At 39.0% G+C, this 17,309-nt stretch overlaps 2 protein-coding genes and 1 long non-coding RNA gene across 7 annotated transcripts; 1 reads left to right on the top strand and 2 right to left on the bottom strand.

The window, feature by feature from the left end:
- Positions 1-525: 525 nt before the first annotated feature.
- LOC103939516 (phosphatidylinositol/phosphatidylcholine transfer protein SFH11) lies at positions 526-4,296 on the bottom strand. Its single transcript, XM_009349611.3, has 11 exons — positions 3,655-4,296; positions 3,448-3,547; positions 2,556-2,822; positions 2,275-2,352; positions 1,970-2,071; positions 1,808-1,857; positions 1,572-1,680; positions 1,347-1,427; positions 1,177-1,218; positions 1,044-1,085; positions 526-938 (listed from the first exon to the last, which is right to left on the bottom strand). The coding sequence occupies exons 1-11, from the start codon at positions 4,032-4,034 to the stop codon at positions 888-890; spliced, it is 1,302 nt and encodes a 433-aa protein (XP_009347886.2). The 5' UTR covers positions 4,035-4,296; the 3' UTR covers positions 526-887.
- Positions 4,297-5,118: 822 nt separating this feature from the next.
- LOC103939517 lies at positions 5,119-7,200 on the top strand. Its single transcript, XR_007255765.1, has 3 exons — positions 5,119-5,556; positions 6,510-6,567; positions 6,871-7,200. It is a non-coding gene; the product is annotated as an uncharacterized LOC103939517 (long non-coding RNA).
- A 1,809-nt stretch (positions 7,201-9,009) lies between these two features.
- LOC125474015 (protein transport protein SEC16B homolog) lies at positions 9,010-16,523 on the bottom strand. 5 transcript variants are annotated; one of them, XR_007255770.1, is made up of 14 exons: positions 14,225-16,441; positions 13,619-13,939; positions 13,393-13,521; positions 13,183-13,305; positions 12,863-13,033; positions 12,244-12,369; positions 12,022-12,156; positions 11,661-11,788; positions 11,477-11,585; positions 11,078-11,395; positions 10,806-10,946; positions 10,361-10,659; positions 9,352-9,997; positions 9,010-9,268 (listed from the first exon to the last, which is right to left on the bottom strand). XR_007255770.1 is itself a non-coding variant. In XM_048577445.1 (14 exons), the coding sequence occupies exons 2-14, from the start codon at positions 15,965-15,967 to the stop codon at positions 9,469-9,471; spliced, it is 4,272 nt and encodes a 1,423-aa protein (XP_048433402.1). In that variant the 5' UTR covers positions 15,968-16,175; positions 16,396-16,523; the 3' UTR covers positions 9,010-9,468. The 5 variants fall into 5 exon arrangements, 3 of the variants coding, with proteins under 3 accessions (XP_048433402.1, XP_048433401.1, XP_048433400.1); XR_007255771.1 differs by having other exon boundaries at positions 9,010-9,236; XM_048577445.1 differs by having other exon boundaries at positions 9,010-9,997; positions 14,225-16,175; positions 16,396-16,523.
- Positions 16,524-17,309: the final 786 nt, after the last annotated feature.

Below are 17,309 nucleotides of genomic sequence, written 5' to 3'. Positions count from 1 at the left end.
GGATTTTGTTAAAGGAATAACATGCAAGCTTTTAGTTCCATTGGCAAGGATGATAACTTTTGAGAAAGGCTTCACAACCTTGAAAACAAAAGCTCTTTCATTTTGTATATCTTTGCACATTTAATATTTTGTAATAGACTAGTAGTGTATGGATGTTTGTTTATTAGGCTCTTATTTTCGAGTGTAGATGTAATACTTAAACGACAAATGTGTTTTAAGGTTTTGAAGTAATATTTATGTGGCAATGTGTGGTATGTGCAAATTTAAGGAAAAAAAAATATTTTTCTTAACGAGTCGTAATGGGTCGGGTCACTTTACCCTACTTGTTAAGGACCCGTTAAAATAACGGATGTGATACGACACGACCCGTTAAGATAACAGGTGTTACACGACAGACGCCAGGCCTACTCAAAATGGTGGGGGAGATTTTCAGAAACGCTAAAACTAATACCTTTTGATCGATTAAGACCCCTCTATAAGTCCTTAAACTTAAACTTTTAGCAAACAAAAAAATGTCTTTTAAAAAGTATAATTTATTAATTTTTGGAAAGTAAAAAAAATGAGCGTTATTAGTCACTACTAGAAATTTATTTTATAGCCTCTGATTTGGAGGCCACGGCAAAGGAAACTAGTGACATTTTGCTTCAATAGGTAGTGTTTTGCTTCAATATATAGGCTGATACTCTAGTAACGGTGGCTACTGATGAGATGAAGGCACGAACATCCAGTGGCGTCTATGGTGAAAGCACCAATACTCCCCTATCCAACTTCTCCGTGTTCGTAGCAGAAGCGCGAGAGGTTAAATATAGCTTGTAGGAGCACAGATGGATCGATCCCCTAAACGATACACATTTATTTGCTAATTAGAGCTTGCTTAATAGTAGTTCCTAGGAAGTTGATCTCAACTCTTGTACATCCTTCCCGAGTTCTTTCAAGACCTGTCAAGATAAAAGAGTGAAAGGCTCACTAATTAAACATGTTTGTTTTAGGTTAGTAACTTAGTAGTACCAAGAAGAATAAAAATTAAATGTTTTAGGACTCACTATCTTGGTTTCTTCAAGTGCAGCTTCTAATGCTTCGATCTTCTGCAAAAATACAACAAGAATCAGCATAATTTTTGCATAATGTGTTGAACTGTACCCCGAAATAAGAGCGCAATCGTTAGTCCCAACTTGCCTTCTTCACGTCGCTAAGCGCTGCTTCCAAATCCTGGATTCTCTGCGATGCAGTGCCACACAAAATGAAGTATATCAAACAACCTATCACTTCTTTCAAGTTTTATGGTTCTTAATAAATTGAGATCTATGCAAGTAAGATTCTGGTTAAAGGAGCTGCTTAATAACTACCATGTCGCGCACCAACGCCTCTTCTGATCCCTGATCACCGTTTTCTTCACAGTTGTTTAGCTCGTTGCCAACTGAAATCGCCTGAAAGATATAGATGAACATTTTTGCTCGACTATATTACTGCGTAAGCATTGTACCTTCTAAGTATAAGCTCAAAAAGTTGCATTAAAAGTACACATGGGAAGGAAAGCTTTTAGAATTAACAGAAAACAGAAAACTGATGACCTGAAGCAGTTCTGTAATTTCAGGATTGTTCCAGGGTCCTCTATCACTGAAAAGGCATCCCCCGTAATCGGAACAGGTGCAGTTTCCACCCAGAAAAGTTGGCAAATTACTGCAGAGAATTGAATTTTAACCAAGCAATTACAAGGAGAGTTTAAGTAACATTTTATGTGCACCAATATATGAAAAGTTATTCTATTTTTTCTTTCTTTGAATTTGCACTAGATTATTATGTTTACCTTCGATCAACAACATCAAACAGCTCACTGTGATAATTGTATCCCAACACCTGCAATAGTGATCTCGTAGATTTCGAAAACAATTAGTCCGTCATCTGAAATTAATGAAGGTGCAATGCCATGTCTTACTACAATTTATACCCTCGATAAAAGAATCCTTACTTGAATCTTTGCTAATGTTCTTGTATCAAGGAAAGCCTTCACTACTTTCCACAGCATTTTAAACCCGGATCCAGCGTTGACGATAAAGAGGCAATTTAGAGTCTGAAAATATCAGCTGCCTCAAAGTCAGTAAGATGTACATGAACATATACACACATATGTTGAGAAAAATATGATGTCCTAGCTCCAAACTTTCCATCATCAATTTTCAAATGAAAATATACCGCCTTTTAACATCCCATCGTCTATGATGCTTATCTTTTCGTTTGGCATTAGTACCGCGGGAACAATGACAACCCACGTACCTCTGGGTAGTAATTGCTATCAATCTTCTGAATTTCCATAAAAATATATCTGGCAGGCTTTGAGAAATTAGCCAATCCCTAATCAAACACATAAAGTTCAAATATATTAGAACCCTAAACCCTAAGCAGCTTGAAGCCCTAACCAGCAAAATCAATCTTTTTGGAATACAGAAAAAAATTTCAAACAAGGATGACGGAGATAAGACTTGAAAACTCCCCTCCGGTTGAGACATGCTTTCGAAAGGTTTTCTCTAGATGGAATATAAGAAAGAAATACTCACCACTCCATGCACATCCAAAATACTTGTTGTAGATGCTACATGCCTCTTAGCTGCAATCGAACACGCAGGGTATCTCAAATTTAATGTTTTCTCTTGTTCGGAAACATGATACTTGGTGAATCTTTCGGGGGTAGTTACTTGCAGAAGTTTGTTAAGGTCCACCATCCCGATCCTTTCAATGTATACTGGTCTACCATATCGGTCTACACCATGATATCCATGGGGATAGCATTTCTTTACTGTTTCATACTCCTCAAACTTAAACTCCTGCAATGCGGAATCCCACAATTAATTGTCGTTTCGATTAAGCCACATAGCGCTAACTAACTCGAACACTTGATTGGGACACAGAAAAATATAAGAATTGACAGTAAGGGAAAACTCATGTCAAGAATCATCTTAATGACCTTAGAATAACATCTTAAATAAGATTAAGTAGAATATCATTTAAAAAAATAGAGAGTTGGCCTTTTGAGTACCTTGTGTTCCAAGCTTCTAGATGATCAGTATTCTTATTAACCCAACTATCACATTCTTAATTATCATGATCTAAAAGAGCATGATAGCGCATATATTTTTCGAAGAAATGGGGTTCCGAAAATCAAATAGGAAACCACCTTCCACATTTGGAACAAGGTCATAAGAAAGCAACTGCATTTATGTACTCTAAAGGAGCTAGGAATTTAAAAGAGAAACCTGCACTGGTGGGGCTATAAACAAACCTAAACGAAAGCTTCTCAAATCCAGTTTTCCGGCATCGACCTTCCTAAATACCGAACTGATTCTATTACTTATTGGATTTGATGAGACATCAGTGCTGTAAAATCAATGTGATAGAGTAATATTCACACTTCATCTAGCAAAAAATAAAGTTTAGTTTGGAATATTTCACCTTTGGAATTTCATCAACCTGATAATCCTCACGCCACTTAAGATAAATCAAGAACGCATCTTTTGCTCTCACAAAATCGAAGTCCCTCATTCTAAGAAACCTATATATCATCATTAAATAGAAATATTAGAAACAATTTATCTTAAATTGATAGTTGCAAATCATTTCTTATATTTGAGAACATTGTCCCATCAAATTACTAATTACCTTAAAAGGGTATGATAATCATTGTGCTGTGGAGGAAGTTGACCCTCAATAAAAAGCAATTCTCTGAAAGAATCAACATATTTTTCATCTTTCGGATCATGAACTCCTCCGAGAACCGTTTTGAAGCTCCTACTACTACTCCCTCCGAGCCTCTTGAATGAGTCCCGAAACTTGAGCGGATATGACAGCATTGTCTTGAAGCCTAAGTTTGACATTATAGATGAATCAGGCTTGTTTTTCTCTGGGGGAGGGAGATGCCAATGGCTTTCAATAGGCGGATGAAAAATTTTCGTCTTCCCTGGTCTCGACGCAATATCTCCGTCTCCATCTCCAACACCTTTAGATATGTATATATCCCTGTCTTGTTTTAGTTTATGCATAGGTAAAGACCAAGACCAAGACCAAAAATACGCCCTTATGCAATCCAACTTTAAAGGTTAGGACATTAAACAAAGTATATTGTATAATGTTTGAAGGGGAAGAAGCTTGATCTTATTCTTGCACCGATCACACTAGGAAACTGCTTTCAGAATTCCGGTGAAGCGGTTGTCAAATTTCGAAATCACTCCGCATAAAATCTATGAAAATGCGAAGGGAGAGATCAGCAAGCAAAAGAAGGTGCAGAGCTAACATAAGTAAATAAAAAAATAAAAAGATATGGAAAGGAAAGAAACGAAAATGTTAAAACTATGTTGGATTGGGTTGGGTTTGGGTATCCAATTCCATGCTTTGCTTTGCAGCTTCGAATGATTAAGCCTCAAGTAAAGCTCTGTACGTAATTCTGTTTTCTCGTGCTGATGAAACGCCTGTTTGTTACATTTGAGTTAATTAGTTCCACTAAAAGTGAGATCATATTCTACTAATTAAGCTACATGTTAACATAATGCAATAAGAGCTTAAGCTCAAACAAATTAAAGTTGGGGCACTAATATCAAAAAAATTAGAGCAGTATGCTCATCTGCAGACTATTCTGTTCGAATTCTCATTTCTGTAGTTAAGATTATAATCACCTTAAATCAATTGAAGCACATGTTTATTTCAGATTAGCTATACTACATAGAGCTTTTTCTTTCTTTCATTTTTTTTACTTTAGAATAATAAAAACTTATAAAAATATTTTCCTCTCACCTTAAATCAAGGGCCCAAAAGGCCCACTAATTCTATATGGCGTCTATAGGGAGAATGGCGTTTTTAAGGTGCGCATTGTAGACTTTACATGTAGATGAGAATTTAAAGGTTGCAAACTGACGAGCTCACACCTAGGACTGGGTCTTTGTGACCCATTGTAATTTATGCCTTTTTTTTTGTTTTTGTTTTCATCGGGTATGTTTTTGTCGAAGAGAGTTCGGGCTAAGAGTTTAATTTGCTAGAAAATATTATTTTACCGACAAACTTAAAACTCATAAAGTAAAATTTTGATCGGCACAAGAGCCTTTGCCCGACAAAAATTTTAATTTGTCGGCTTGAAACATTTAGACCTATGACGATGAAAAGTTTGTTGGCAAAGAACTTTCAAGCCCACAAATAAACTAATAGTCGGCAAAAACATGTCCGTTCGTCATCAAGAGAGGGGCGCGGATTAATTCCTGCCCGCTCATTTATTTTTTTTGTCTTTTCGATTCCCCGCTCAATTTTTCAGTTTAAAGAATTTCCCCTTTAAAACTAGATTCAACGTATTTTCTACAAACCCTGTTATATGCGGATAGCCCAGCCCCCTCTTCTCTCTTTCTCTCTCTCACGGCGCCACTGTTCGCTTTCCGTCAACATTGTTTTTTGGCTCGCCGTCGTCATCGCTTCATCTACTCTCTGTTGCCGTTGCCGTCGAAGTGCCACTGCTACTCTAGCTTCGTAATCGCTAATACTGGGTGCTTCGTTGCACTTTATTACTCTAAAACGTTTTGGGTATGTTCTCAGACCCTATCTACTCTAATCCTTCCCCTCAGCTCTCTGTTAGTCTCAAGTTTATGGTTCCTTTCTTAGATTTGTTTTTCCAATGTAATTCTGAGGGGATTTTAGGTAACTGATTTGATGGAGGATCCTTAGTTAGGGTTTGAGGATGCGTAATCCATGTTCTGGATTTTAATTGCTTTTAACTTCAATTTATGCGAGACTTCAATCAAGCTGCAGTAATGGTTTTATAGTTAAAATTGATTGTGAGTCTTTGCACCACAAAAATCAATCCCTCTGTGTAATCAATTGAAATTAGGCTCATGGTACTTGACATTGAAACTGAAGTAGCATGAAAAATGGTCTCAAAATGTTTTAGAGCAATGAAATGGGCTTGAAGGTTTGATGCCCTCAAAGATGGTGTGCTTAATTGCAACTATATGCTTGATAACAGAAGTCGCTCCATGTAACTTCTTATGCTTACAAGTGCCTTGTGAGGGTGGATTCTTATTTGAAGTATGTTCTAGTTTGTGTTCTTGTTTGTGCTAAATGTAATATAATCTTTTTAAATGTTAGAGTTTGCATACGTGGGGTTATTGAACTTTGGGTTGGTTTCAGTGAAGGCCGTTTGGTCTAAAACTAGGAATGCTCATTTTCTAGTTTCTGAATTGATAATCAGTTTAAGCTGCTTCCCCTTTTTGCTAGGTTGTGATGACATGCCTATTCACATGTGAACAAGGTAAGGTTGCAATTGACTTTTGAAATTATTTCCTTTCAGCATATTGTGGCAAACCTCTACTTGCATTAGTACTTTGGATTTGTGTGTAGGCAATCATGTAGGTTCTGTAGATTCTAGGTTTATATGTTGCTTAGGTTCTGGTTTAAGAAGCGCTCTGACCCTAGCTTGTCATACTGATTCTGTCATGTGATATAGGTATTAATCTTCTATGTTGGGTGGTTTGTTATAGGTTCTTTGCTCTCAATTATGCTGCAGATGCTGCCTGCACTGTTTTACGGGTTGATCGGGTAATAGATATTAACTAATTATTTGTCAATACTTTTCTTAGTTTTGCACCACCCAAATTTGGCATGCACTTAACTTTTAAATGTTAACATTCAATATAATGTCGATTTGGACTATCGTAAAGGAGGACTTTGTGAGTTAACATTCAATATAATGTCTCAAGTATATTGGGATTGAAGGAATATGAACTTAGAAAGGGATTAGGCTCTTTGTAATGGGAAAGTATTGGATATAACTACATGCTTTCTAGTTGACAAATTGGTTTAGTTTTCATTGTTTATTGTAATACTATGGTGTTATTGCAGCCCTTAAATCATCCAAGGTTTGAGGTCGCAACGGTCTTCAGGAAGCCACTAAATTCTTCTCCTCTTGCCCCATGACACAAGCTCCTGCATATTTGGTGTTATTGGATTTTTGAAATCCATTTGATATAAATCTGGGAATGCTCATTTTCTTGCGTGGAAATAAAGCTGGGAATGCCCCTTTCCTCATGACACAAGCTCTTGCATAATGCTACATGGCAGCCGACTTTAAGGAATCACAATAGGATAATTTTATTGTGTGACATGCTTTTGTAAAACACTCTAGATGTACATTTGAAATTTATCAATCAATAAAGTATTATTTCTTAACAATTTTTTTGTATTGTATTTGGATTTGCATATATAACAGCCGAGCATTAAAGCTATATTTTTTTAATATAAATTAAATGTCTTTCCCAATGACACTAATTTTGTTGGGAGAGAAGACTATGCCGACAAAATTTCCATGACGATGAACATAATTTGTTGGCTAAAAAGTATTATTTGCCGGCATAAAAGCTCTGTACCGATGAAATATTTGTCAGGAAAGATGTAAATGCCGATAAAAAATAGTTTGTTGGGAAAAATTGAACCTTAGCTGACTAAACACAAAAAACGTGCTTTGCACGACGAAATGGCCGACAAAATTTTTTGTCGGGGAAGATTCTTTGTTGACAAATTTTGACTTTTGCCGACTAAGTAATTTTGTTTGTAAAGTCAAAATTTCTAGCAGTGATATGAGAAAGGGAAAGAGAAGCAAAGAGAGGTACTCCATAGCTAATGAAGGGTGTGAGAAGTCGATTTCAGGTGGATTAAAACCTAGTTTCGAGTGTGATCGGGTAATTCTATATCTTAATTTTATTTTATTTTTTGTTCACTGGGTGTGTTTTTGTCAGAAAGAGAGCGAGAACTGAGGGTTGTATTCGCAGGGAAAGAGAGGTAGAGAGAGGGAGTTGGTGAAGGGTGTGAGTGCTAATTTTCAGGTGGATTGAAGCCTAATTTCGATTGTGACCTGGTAATCCTATACGTTCAATTTGTTTTGGTTTACTGGGTGTGTTTTTATCGAATAGAGAGGGAAAGATGAGGGTTGTATTCGTCGGGAAAAAGAGGCAGAGAAAGGGAGCTGGTGAAGGGTGTGAGTGTTCAATTTCAGGTGGATTGAAGCTCAACTTGGATTGGAGTTTGACTAGGGTGGTTCATTCACAACCTCTAAAGAAATCCAGTTTGTGAAGGTCAATTTTGTGTTGTGAGTTAATCTTCTGTTCCATTTTGGTTCTGAAAACCAACTTGGGGTACTTGTGTAAGATATTTATAATTCTTGGATTTGAATCCATAATGGTGGGTGGTTACCACTTGGACTTGGTTAAAATTTTGAAATTCGATTTTATATATATAGGTGTAAAACTTGTGTTGAGTTATGGTAAGTTATGTTGTAGTTGTGTATATTTATAGCAGGTAGTTATTGAACTATAATTCGATGGGGGATGAGTAGTACGTAGTATGTTACCTTTCAAAACTATTTTCGTCGACACTACTGTCTGACCATGTTCTTGCAACATATTTTCCATGCTTGAAGGCAAGACACGTCCTCGAAAATTGCAAGGAAGACAAGGAATTTTTCAACACTTGGATTGAGAAAGGAATCATTGATCGATTGAGTGTACGACCTCTTGCTGTAACTTGTCCTCACTTTATGTTATACATAAATTCGCTTCTTATGTTCTGTTTTTCTCTGAATTGGTTATTCATATGACGACTAAGCTAAATGGCTTGATTTTCAAGATTCCAATACTTTTTGTTCCTAATTCCTTTTCATCTCTCTCTCTCTCTCTCTCTCTCTCTCTCTCTCTCTCTCTTTTCTGCATCCAATCAGCAAGATGTTGCTGAGAAGGACTTCGTGCAGTTGACTTGTACTGAAGCAGTTGCGTTCAGAATTCATCCCTAAACTAATATTTCGTTGATTTATCCCTGAATTTAACGTAGCCTTAGTTTAGGACAAATTTTAAACTCGAGTGCAAGTTCACGGAAATTTTTTTTTAATTGTACTGAAAAAACCAATACTATATTTAGCAGAATATCCGGCCTCGGCTTTAGATGTTAATTCAACGTGGTAGAGTAATAAACATAGGAATCCATAGCCAAAGAACAAAACTTGAAATTTTATTCTCTCTCAATTCAATACACTATTCTTTTCCCTTCATAAGATCTGTAGACCCTTTTATCTACTTCAAGGAACGATTTCTGTATTTAAACAAATGAACAAATGATCTGTACACTATCGCCCATGCAGGCTTTTGTTAAAGGGAACCGGAAAAACGAAAACAAGACGAGCTCCTCCTAAGCCGTAAATGGCAGCGACTCCCGGGCATCTAAACATAACATTGGCTCGTGAGTAAAGAACCTGCGCCAATTACATCTTAACATACATGGTAAGATGGGGAGTGGGAACTTTGAGAAAGAAAAATAATTGTTCGATGAACTTACTTCCGGCACTACCACGAGTTTGGCTTTCTGAGAGATGCAGGATCAGAAGGAACCTTCCAAGTATTTGTATTGATCGCTAGGAGCAAAACTTGATATTTACATCTTCATTACTTCGGCTCAAAGTTCCACTTCATGAAGGTCATCACCAAAACTGCCTCCATTCATTGGGGTGCGTGTCAGGGAAAGCTCACTCGGCCTAAACATTGCCGGGGACATGCCTAACGCCTCCCCTAGAGGTTTTATCTCACCCATTTCCATAGGAGGGCTTAATACATCATTGGAGCTTCCACCCCATGAGGCCGTCCTTCGTGAGTGGGGTGGAGCAGAGCCATTGGAAGTTGTGGCAACTCCCATACTTTGAATATTACCCATGCTTGGGTACCTTTGCATGGTATTTGATGACGACGATGAAGGCGGAGGAGTATGGAATGAATCATTCATACCGAATGTTGAAGGATTTTCATTAGTTGCACCACCTTCTTGTACACTTTCAGCAATAGCCTCCATTGCCTGTTCATTTGATGGTGCTACCGTGGGAATAAAAAACTTTGCGTTGGCAGCAACAAGAGGCTTAACGGATGGAACAGAAGGTGACTCGAACAAGTTTACTGGGCTTCCACCACCTTGGTTGAATGTGTCAACATATCTGCCAAAATTCCATGAAAAATATAGTCAACTCAGATTCATTCCCTCGTTGTCCCTAGCACTGAAGTCTGGTGGTAGTCCTCTCCACTTGTAAGTGGAAGGTCTTAGATTCAACTCCCCCAGATAGCGAGTTTGATACCAAATTATGGCCGTCACATTCATTCCCTCATTGATTACTGACAAATTTTGGTCAAAGGGCATTTGAATCTCAAGGACAATTACTTCTAATTATTAACTAAATTTAAGCATTTGTGAATACTGTAAAAACTTTTCAGAACCTAATGGAATAGAATGATTTAAAACTGACACGAAAGAGAGGGTGGGTGTGGGGTCGGGAGAGAGAGCAACCGAGAATATATTGTACCTGGATCGAATACCCAACCGTCCACGGGATGAGAATTGATTTGAGCTAGGTGGAATAGGTGGGGTCCCTGAAGTTGGTCCTGGAGGGGTTGAAGTTTGTAAATCTGGGCTGCCCTTAGTAGGAGACCCTTCTTTCTTCAAAACAGTTCTCAAGTTGTAATCAGAGACACCATTCTGAAAGGGTGTACATGTCGGGGGAGGAGGCAACACGGTATCTTCAGCTGGAGGTTCAACACCTTCCTCAACCCATCTTTTAAGTTTTTCGTCATAGTAGAACTTGTTTGTTTCACCCAACTTAGCCTTCAGTAGCAAGTAGAAAATTCATTAGATAAGGTTTACCGTAAGAAAGAATAGATGTAGTTCTTTCACAGAAAGGAAAAGGGAGTGAGGATTGAAGGAAAGCCCAAACATATATATATATATATATATATGAAAGTATAAACTACCTGTTTTCCTGGGCGGGGTCTTAATACTAAACCAACAGTCTTTTGCAAGAGCTGTGACCCGAAACCAAAACGAGAAAAGCGAGAACCCCCTGGGGATTTTCCTTGGGCATCAGGTGAGGCCGTTTGCTTTGATGAATCAACCTGGTCCCATAATGAGTTAAGATGGCGCAAAGAGGTGATTAATTGCACATATACGGTGTTGAAATGTGCTGATTAAGCAAGTCCATGCATGGTTGAATTTGAAATTTACACGTTTGGGAAATTTGACACACCTGTCTTGGAGTTCTGCCAAAATCTGGCTCTGAAACACTTCTATTATGCATTGGCTTTCGGTTGCCATCAGATGTCCAGTCACTAATGGGTTCCATTGAAGCAGAAGGAATTAATGACAACATGGCCATTGTTGATTGACTACTAGAAACTCTAGGGCCTGTGGGCTGTTGGTAATGGTCATTACCGTGAGCACTTCCTTGGGATGTGGACGGTGCAGGTGGTGGTAGGCCCCCAACAACACGATGTGCAGTACTATCAAACAAGTTGAGCAATTTACCTACAAACTTTGTAGAAACTAAATTTACAGAGTATCCCCCCTGCAAATGGATGTGCATTCAGAAGGATTAGTCGTATTAGCTTGAAATGATGAACATACAAACAATAGGATAAAGAAGTACCTGCTGATGGGTTTTAATCCTCTCCTCAAGAGATAATACTAGTTGCTTCCACGTTTCGACTTCAGGTGCTCTACCAGTTTTCAAAGACTTTATTATTGTTTGACAGTACCTGAATTAATTACAATTTATTAAGAGAACAAGAGTGAAAGAAAATATCAAACAAAAGATTATTGCACGTGCTTACTTCAACGAGTCAGAAACTCTTCCAACTTCAGCAAGCATGTGTGCATATATGAGCTTATATGGCTGAAATGGTAGAAGAATGAACTGAGAGTTCCCAAGCACCCTTGAATATTCATAGAGTTCAGTCCTCTGTCAATACAACATAAGGAAAACTGAGTAAAAGCTCCAGAAAGCATTACTTAAAAGTAACTGATAAAGCTACCATATAAAGTTAATAGGCTCCAGATTTGCACTGCTGCACTAAAAATATGCATTCTGCAAGGCACGACTCAGGAGCCAAATAGTAACTAGCACTAGAAGTTTCTGAAAAGTAAAAATAAAATCAAGAGACTTCATTAAGAATAACAGCATTTAGAAACCACCTGAATGGCCTCTGGATTAGCATAAGTTCGAGGCGACTTCCAGTGATCTGCTCCAATTAGACATAGCCTTGCACTATCCGAGTATGACTCAAAATTTGCTTCTGCCACTAAATAGCAGATGTGTGCTGCAGTAATCTGAAACACAACTGATGTCAGATTCAGGGAGAAAAAGAGCACACGTAAAGGAAAGTAGTTAAATGTAACAATATAACAATATCATACCTCACTCCTATCCTTCCATAAGCAATCTCCAAGATGTATAATAACCAGTTCATCATCTTTTGTTCTGTTTGCAGTTATCACAGCCAAATTCTCCACCCAGCCATCAAGCATTTTATTTGCACCAAACTATTGTTGCACAAAATTAAAAAAAAAAAAAAAGTTATTTTAATGCACAGGTACTGCTAAAAAGGGTACAAGAAGTGCAATTAGAGAAAATCGTATTCTAATTGTACCACCAACTTCAGCCCTACATGTAAAGTTATATTCCAAACTTATCAGTGTCCCTAAATGAACTCCACTACATGTATAGCTATGAGAAGCAACATCAATCGATCCAAGAAACAATTCACTCTGATCTTCTAGCTTCTATCCTTTATAGGAACCTCCTCTCTTGCTTTTGTAAGCTTCCTCTTTTTTTCTTGTTGCTATCAAGACTAACTAGAGCGCAATGGCGTTCTAGGATTCATATAGCCGACCCCACTTAGTGGGAAAAGGCTTTGTTGTTGTTGTTGTTGTTGTTGCTATCAAGACTAACTACATAATTTACTTTTTCTCTTCCATTTCCTTTTCAAAGAGGAACCAAGCCTATCCCAATAGGCAGTTTTAAAATAAATCTCACCTGTGCAGGCTGTTGAGATGTATTAGCAGCGCCTGGAAGATTGACCGCAGCTGTAGTGTCAGCAGAGAATACTTCAGCAGGTTGCCCTGCAATTAGCAGGCATAAAGTCCGCAAAGGTGATCCTGCAACCAGCTGGCGAAGTGCCATTTGCTTCACAGTATCAACATAGAACTGAAGTTGTCCCAAGCCGCCATCCCCACCGGAGGAATAGAGAGAAAAAAAATGGTGATTAGAGTGCACTTAGTATAAACTGTCAATGTACCTCAAGAGAGTAAACATCTGATTTGAGTCTCTGGATATAACATCAATGGCCTACAAACCTGTTCTCCAAGCTGTGAAGCGATAACAAGCGCAGGTCCCCACAACTGACCTTCTTGTGCACATTGTAAAGCCTCTTTCTTTCTACCAGAAACCAGAAGATTTTGTACCTCAGAAGCAGTTGCCTGGGACACAACCACACCTATTAAAAATGAAAAATTTGATAATGTAGAGAGAAGGGGAGAGAGTAATCAGAGTAACTTATTCCATACTTGCAATTGTCCTTCTGAAGGTGTTTTCTGCACACAGTGGCTAACAGAGCCATAATCACTGAATTGCACATCATTGCTCTTTGCAGATGCACAAAGTTTAGCAACTGCTGATTCTGGAGTATCATTTTCCTATCAAAAGAAAAAGACCAAAAGTATACCAGACAAATATTAGTTATTTCTCTAATACTTCAAGGAGAATCACAGAAAAGACAGGATTGTGATTTACCCTTGATACAGTGTCGGTACCAAAAGGAGATCGAAGTTTTCCATAATGTTGACAAGCTATCCTAAGCAAAGAAAGAAGCAACCTCAATACTTTGCCTTTCCTATAGTCCATGTCTGGCGATTCACAGTTAGCAATCCTCTCATCAATCCATTTATTCAGCTCTTTGCTTCCAACACTCCCTCCAACCAAGGGACCTGGGAATGATTGTTGGCACAAAGCACGAAAATAATCACAAGTACTCCTTCCAAAACTCGAAGGATCAGTCTTTCCCGTTAAAACTTCCATTAAGTTCAGGACAGAAACTAAGCCTCCTACAGGATCCTTCATATAACAATAAAACATGCATAATTAGGCTTTTCACTTAACAATGTAAACAAGTCTTAGAGAATGCAAGTGGTTTTGGGACCAAACATAATCAAGTCAGTACCTATTACAGACTATCAATGAAGAAAAGAATTATTTCTAATTTATATTTCCATTTCAGGAAATCAGTGACAGATTAAAAAACTACCTAAAAAGATAAAGCTTTTATTTCCTTCTATCAGCCTTGTGTCAACCAAATGGAGCCTTAATGAACCTTAAAGAGAGAAGGTTCCAAGTCCTCACCTGGGTTCCATATAACGGATTCCTGAGACTACTATTGTCCTTCATTAAAATGAGTTTTCCACCAAATCCAAAAGTTACTAGGGCATGCGGAGGGCGCCCAGCAGATGATCTTCCTACGCTGGGAGCATATGAAAACTGATTGCCACTCTGGAAAGGTGGTTGTGAATAATTTACAGGTTGCTGTGAGTAACTTAAAGGTTTCTGAGCGCCATAGTTATCATCTGAGAATTGTGTTTGTTCGCTCATCTTTGCATTTCCTTGATTAAACTGGTGGCTAAAGTTCCCAGCCGGGACGAAACTCTGGAACCCAACAGTCTCATTAGCTGAACCATGACCTTGAATTGCTTTGTTGTACAAAGGAACTGCTCCAAAAGAATTTAAAGACATGTGCTGATCCGTGTTAACTGTAGAACCAAACGAATTACTCTGTTTCTGTTTTCCACTAAAACCTGAAAACCCCTCACTTTTAGCTGCAGTTTGAGCTTGCCACATATTTGAGGCGTGCTGATTGTACGTACCGTAGGACCCAGCCCAGTTGCTGTCTTGACCTTGGTTCCCGACGACCGCTTGCGGCCCATAATTGTCATCTTGCCTGTAATCTTGACCATATATACCATTTCTACTCTGGGACTGAGCAGTCGATTGCACAGAGGAGCTATATGCTTCCAATGAGCGCCATTCTTGGGTAATTGTGTCATAATACCAACCTGGGTATTCGGGATTGAAAACCATATGTTCCGGGTACCCATTTGTCATCTGTGAGACCTGATCCCAGTTTGACAAACTGCCAGTCGTGCTGGTTTCAGTCACAGTTCCGGCAGCAGACTGTGCTGTCTGCTGAAAATAAGAAACCTCGGTCTTATTACCATCAGAAATAGTGGTCCAATCATCAGTGCCAACGCTCCCTTGAGCATTTGCAGGCACATCGAAACTGTCCACCTGATACCATTGCCCCGTGTTAGCGTCATACTTCCACCCTGGATAGAGACTTTCCCAATACTCTGTACTGTTTAGATCCTGCTCACTTCCCCCATAAACTTGACCCTCTTGACATTGCTCGTTACTAACCAAATGGTTCAAACCCTCTTGATGGGCTGTTTGATCTTCATTATTGAGTACACTTTTCGATTCAGTACTCAAACTTCCGTCTACTTTCGTGGGAAAATCCCCCGAACCATCCCCCAATTCACTGAAAAAATCTGAGTACGATCCAAACCCATGGATCCCATTATCCGCAGAATCGGCATAAAAAGAACTCCACCCTATCTCCTTAACCCCTGAAGCTCCCGACTCGTAACTCTTGCTCACTGTCGAATCCAACCTCAACTGGGATCTCACTGCCTCCCCACCATTATTCGACTCGATAACTGCATCATTATCAACCGCATTATTCGACTCAATTACACTATCGAACACGAATGAATTAAATTCTTCTGCACCTTTTTCCTCTTTCGTTTGGGGTTTGGCAGCCGAATCCTCAGATACAGCTGCAGAATCACCAACACTGGGATTTACGAACCGCTTATATTCGTCAGTAGTTCTGGTTTCGTGGCCCAAATCCTCAGATACAGCTACAGAGCTACCAATACTCAGATTGGCGAACGCCTTACCGTCATCGGAATCATTTCCCTGGCCAAATTCGGGGCCTGATTCGGAGGGCCTCAGATCATCTTCAACCAATTTATCAAAGAAATCCTCGTCCGTCAGATCCTCCACCTGAAATGGAGGAGGATTTGAAGCCATCGACCAAATACCACACGCAAATTCACCCTTCAAATCTCTCCAAAATCCTCGAAATTGGAGCTCCGAATCAACGAAAAGCCCGAGATCCACAGCCAAAACGCGCGAAAACCAACCTCAAAAATCACAAATCCAAGGATGCAACCCCAACGCGCACACAACTCACCCCCGAAATGACAGAGATCTAGGGTTTCTGAGCTCCCTGCAAATTCTACAGTGCAAATCAAGCAAAAACAAGATCGCAAATTTTTTATTTTTTTTGCTTTAATTCAACGCATTGCGTTAGAACGACAGAAAACTGTAGATTGAAATAAATAAACTAAAAATATAACTTACAGAACGATGGAATTTCAGAAAGAAAATCCAACGGAGAGAAAAGAGGGAAATAAATGTTTGCGTTGGAGAGAGAGAAGAGAGAGAGAGAGAGTGACCGCAGAGGAAAGCCCTCCATTTCGCACCTCCTGCCCACCAAGTCCAAGAGCTTCGCTATTATAATTTTAGCATTTTTTAAATATTTTTTTAAAGTAATTTTTTATAAAATTAATAGAACCCTTGTAAACCAAAACCTTTTTTTTTTGATAAACGGGAAATACATAACCTGGGCTAACAAGTCAAACAAACAAGGTGAGCCTACCACGAAAGCAAAAAACAAAGAAGGATAGCAGAGGGAGTTAAAAGAGGACAACATAGCCACACTATGTTGTCACCCCCTCTACTGTCCCAAACTCATCATGGAGGACATGGTACACCATCACTTTGAAGCATAAAAACTAACAAAAAGGGGTCTATTGACCCAGGGATGATTGCACATCTTCGCACACCGTCGCGACCCCAACAAGTCTGCCGCCATGTTGGCTAATCTTGGGATCCAAGACCAGCGACAGTCATGAAAAGACCCCCCTAACCGTTTAGCATTAACTAAGGAAGGGTAAGCCTCCCACATGCCATTCTCAATCGAACCCAAAAGAGAGTTAATGGAGTCATAGGAGTCAGATTCAACAACAACCTTTGTAAGCCCCCTTACTAGACCAAACTCACAACCTTTCAAGATTGCCAGAGCTTCAGCAGCACCCACAAATGAAGCCTAAATGGCATGCCTAATCGTAGCGATGAATGAACCCTCAGCATCCCGAATAACAATCCCCACATAACCAGATCTCGATAGAGTCGACCAACTAGCATCTACATTAATTTTGAAGTATAACGCAGAAAGCGCCAGCGGGACGACTGATGAGCTACAGTCATAGGTACCCCTGGCTCTGAAAAACAAAAAATGTTCACACACTGTGTGTGTGGGCATATGCTAGTTTTAATTATAAATATGTTATAAGGCTTTGAGGTACCC

This window comes from the organism of the source record quoted next, unplaced genomic scaffold, assembly GCF_019419815.1.
Source record: "Pyrus x bretschneideri cultivar Hongxiangsu unplaced genomic scaffold, Pyrus_bretschneideri_v1 Contig114, whole genome shotgun sequence".
Lineage (NCBI taxonomy): Eukaryota > Viridiplantae > Streptophyta > Magnoliopsida > Rosales > Rosaceae > Pyrus > Pyrus x bretschneideri.
This window is presented reverse-complemented; position numbering and strand designations above follow the sequence as displayed.

What these genes read in the sequence shown, in the direction of transcription:
- LOC125474015 (XM_048577445.1), bottom strand. Translation starts at nt 15,967, where the DNA reads ATGGCTTCAAATCCTCCTCCATTTCAGGTGGAGGATCTGACGGACGAG. An exon ending in GGATTAAAACCCATCAGCAG is followed by an intron (nt 11,396 to 11,476) that starts GTACTTCTTTAT and finishes ATCCATTTGCAG; the next exon opens with GGGGGATACTCTGTAAATTT. An exon ending in CGGTTGGGTATTCGATCCAG is followed by an intron (nt 9,998 to 10,360) that starts GTACAATATATT and finishes GAATTTTGGCAG; the next exon opens with ATATGTTGACACATTCAACC.
- LOC103939516 (XM_009349611.3), bottom strand. Translation starts at nt 4,034, where the DNA reads ATGCATAAACTAAAACAAGACAGGGATATATACATATCTAAAGGTGTT. An exon ending in TTTGATGTTGTTGATCGAAG is followed by an intron (nt 1,681 to 1,807) that starts GTAAACATAATA and finishes AATTCTCTGCAG; the next exon opens with TAATTTGCCAACTTTTCTGG. An exon ending in CACTTGAAGAAACCAAGATA is followed by an intron (nt 939 to 1,043) that starts GTGAGTCCTAAA and finishes TTATCTTGACAG; the next exon opens with GTCTTGAAAGAACTCGGGAA.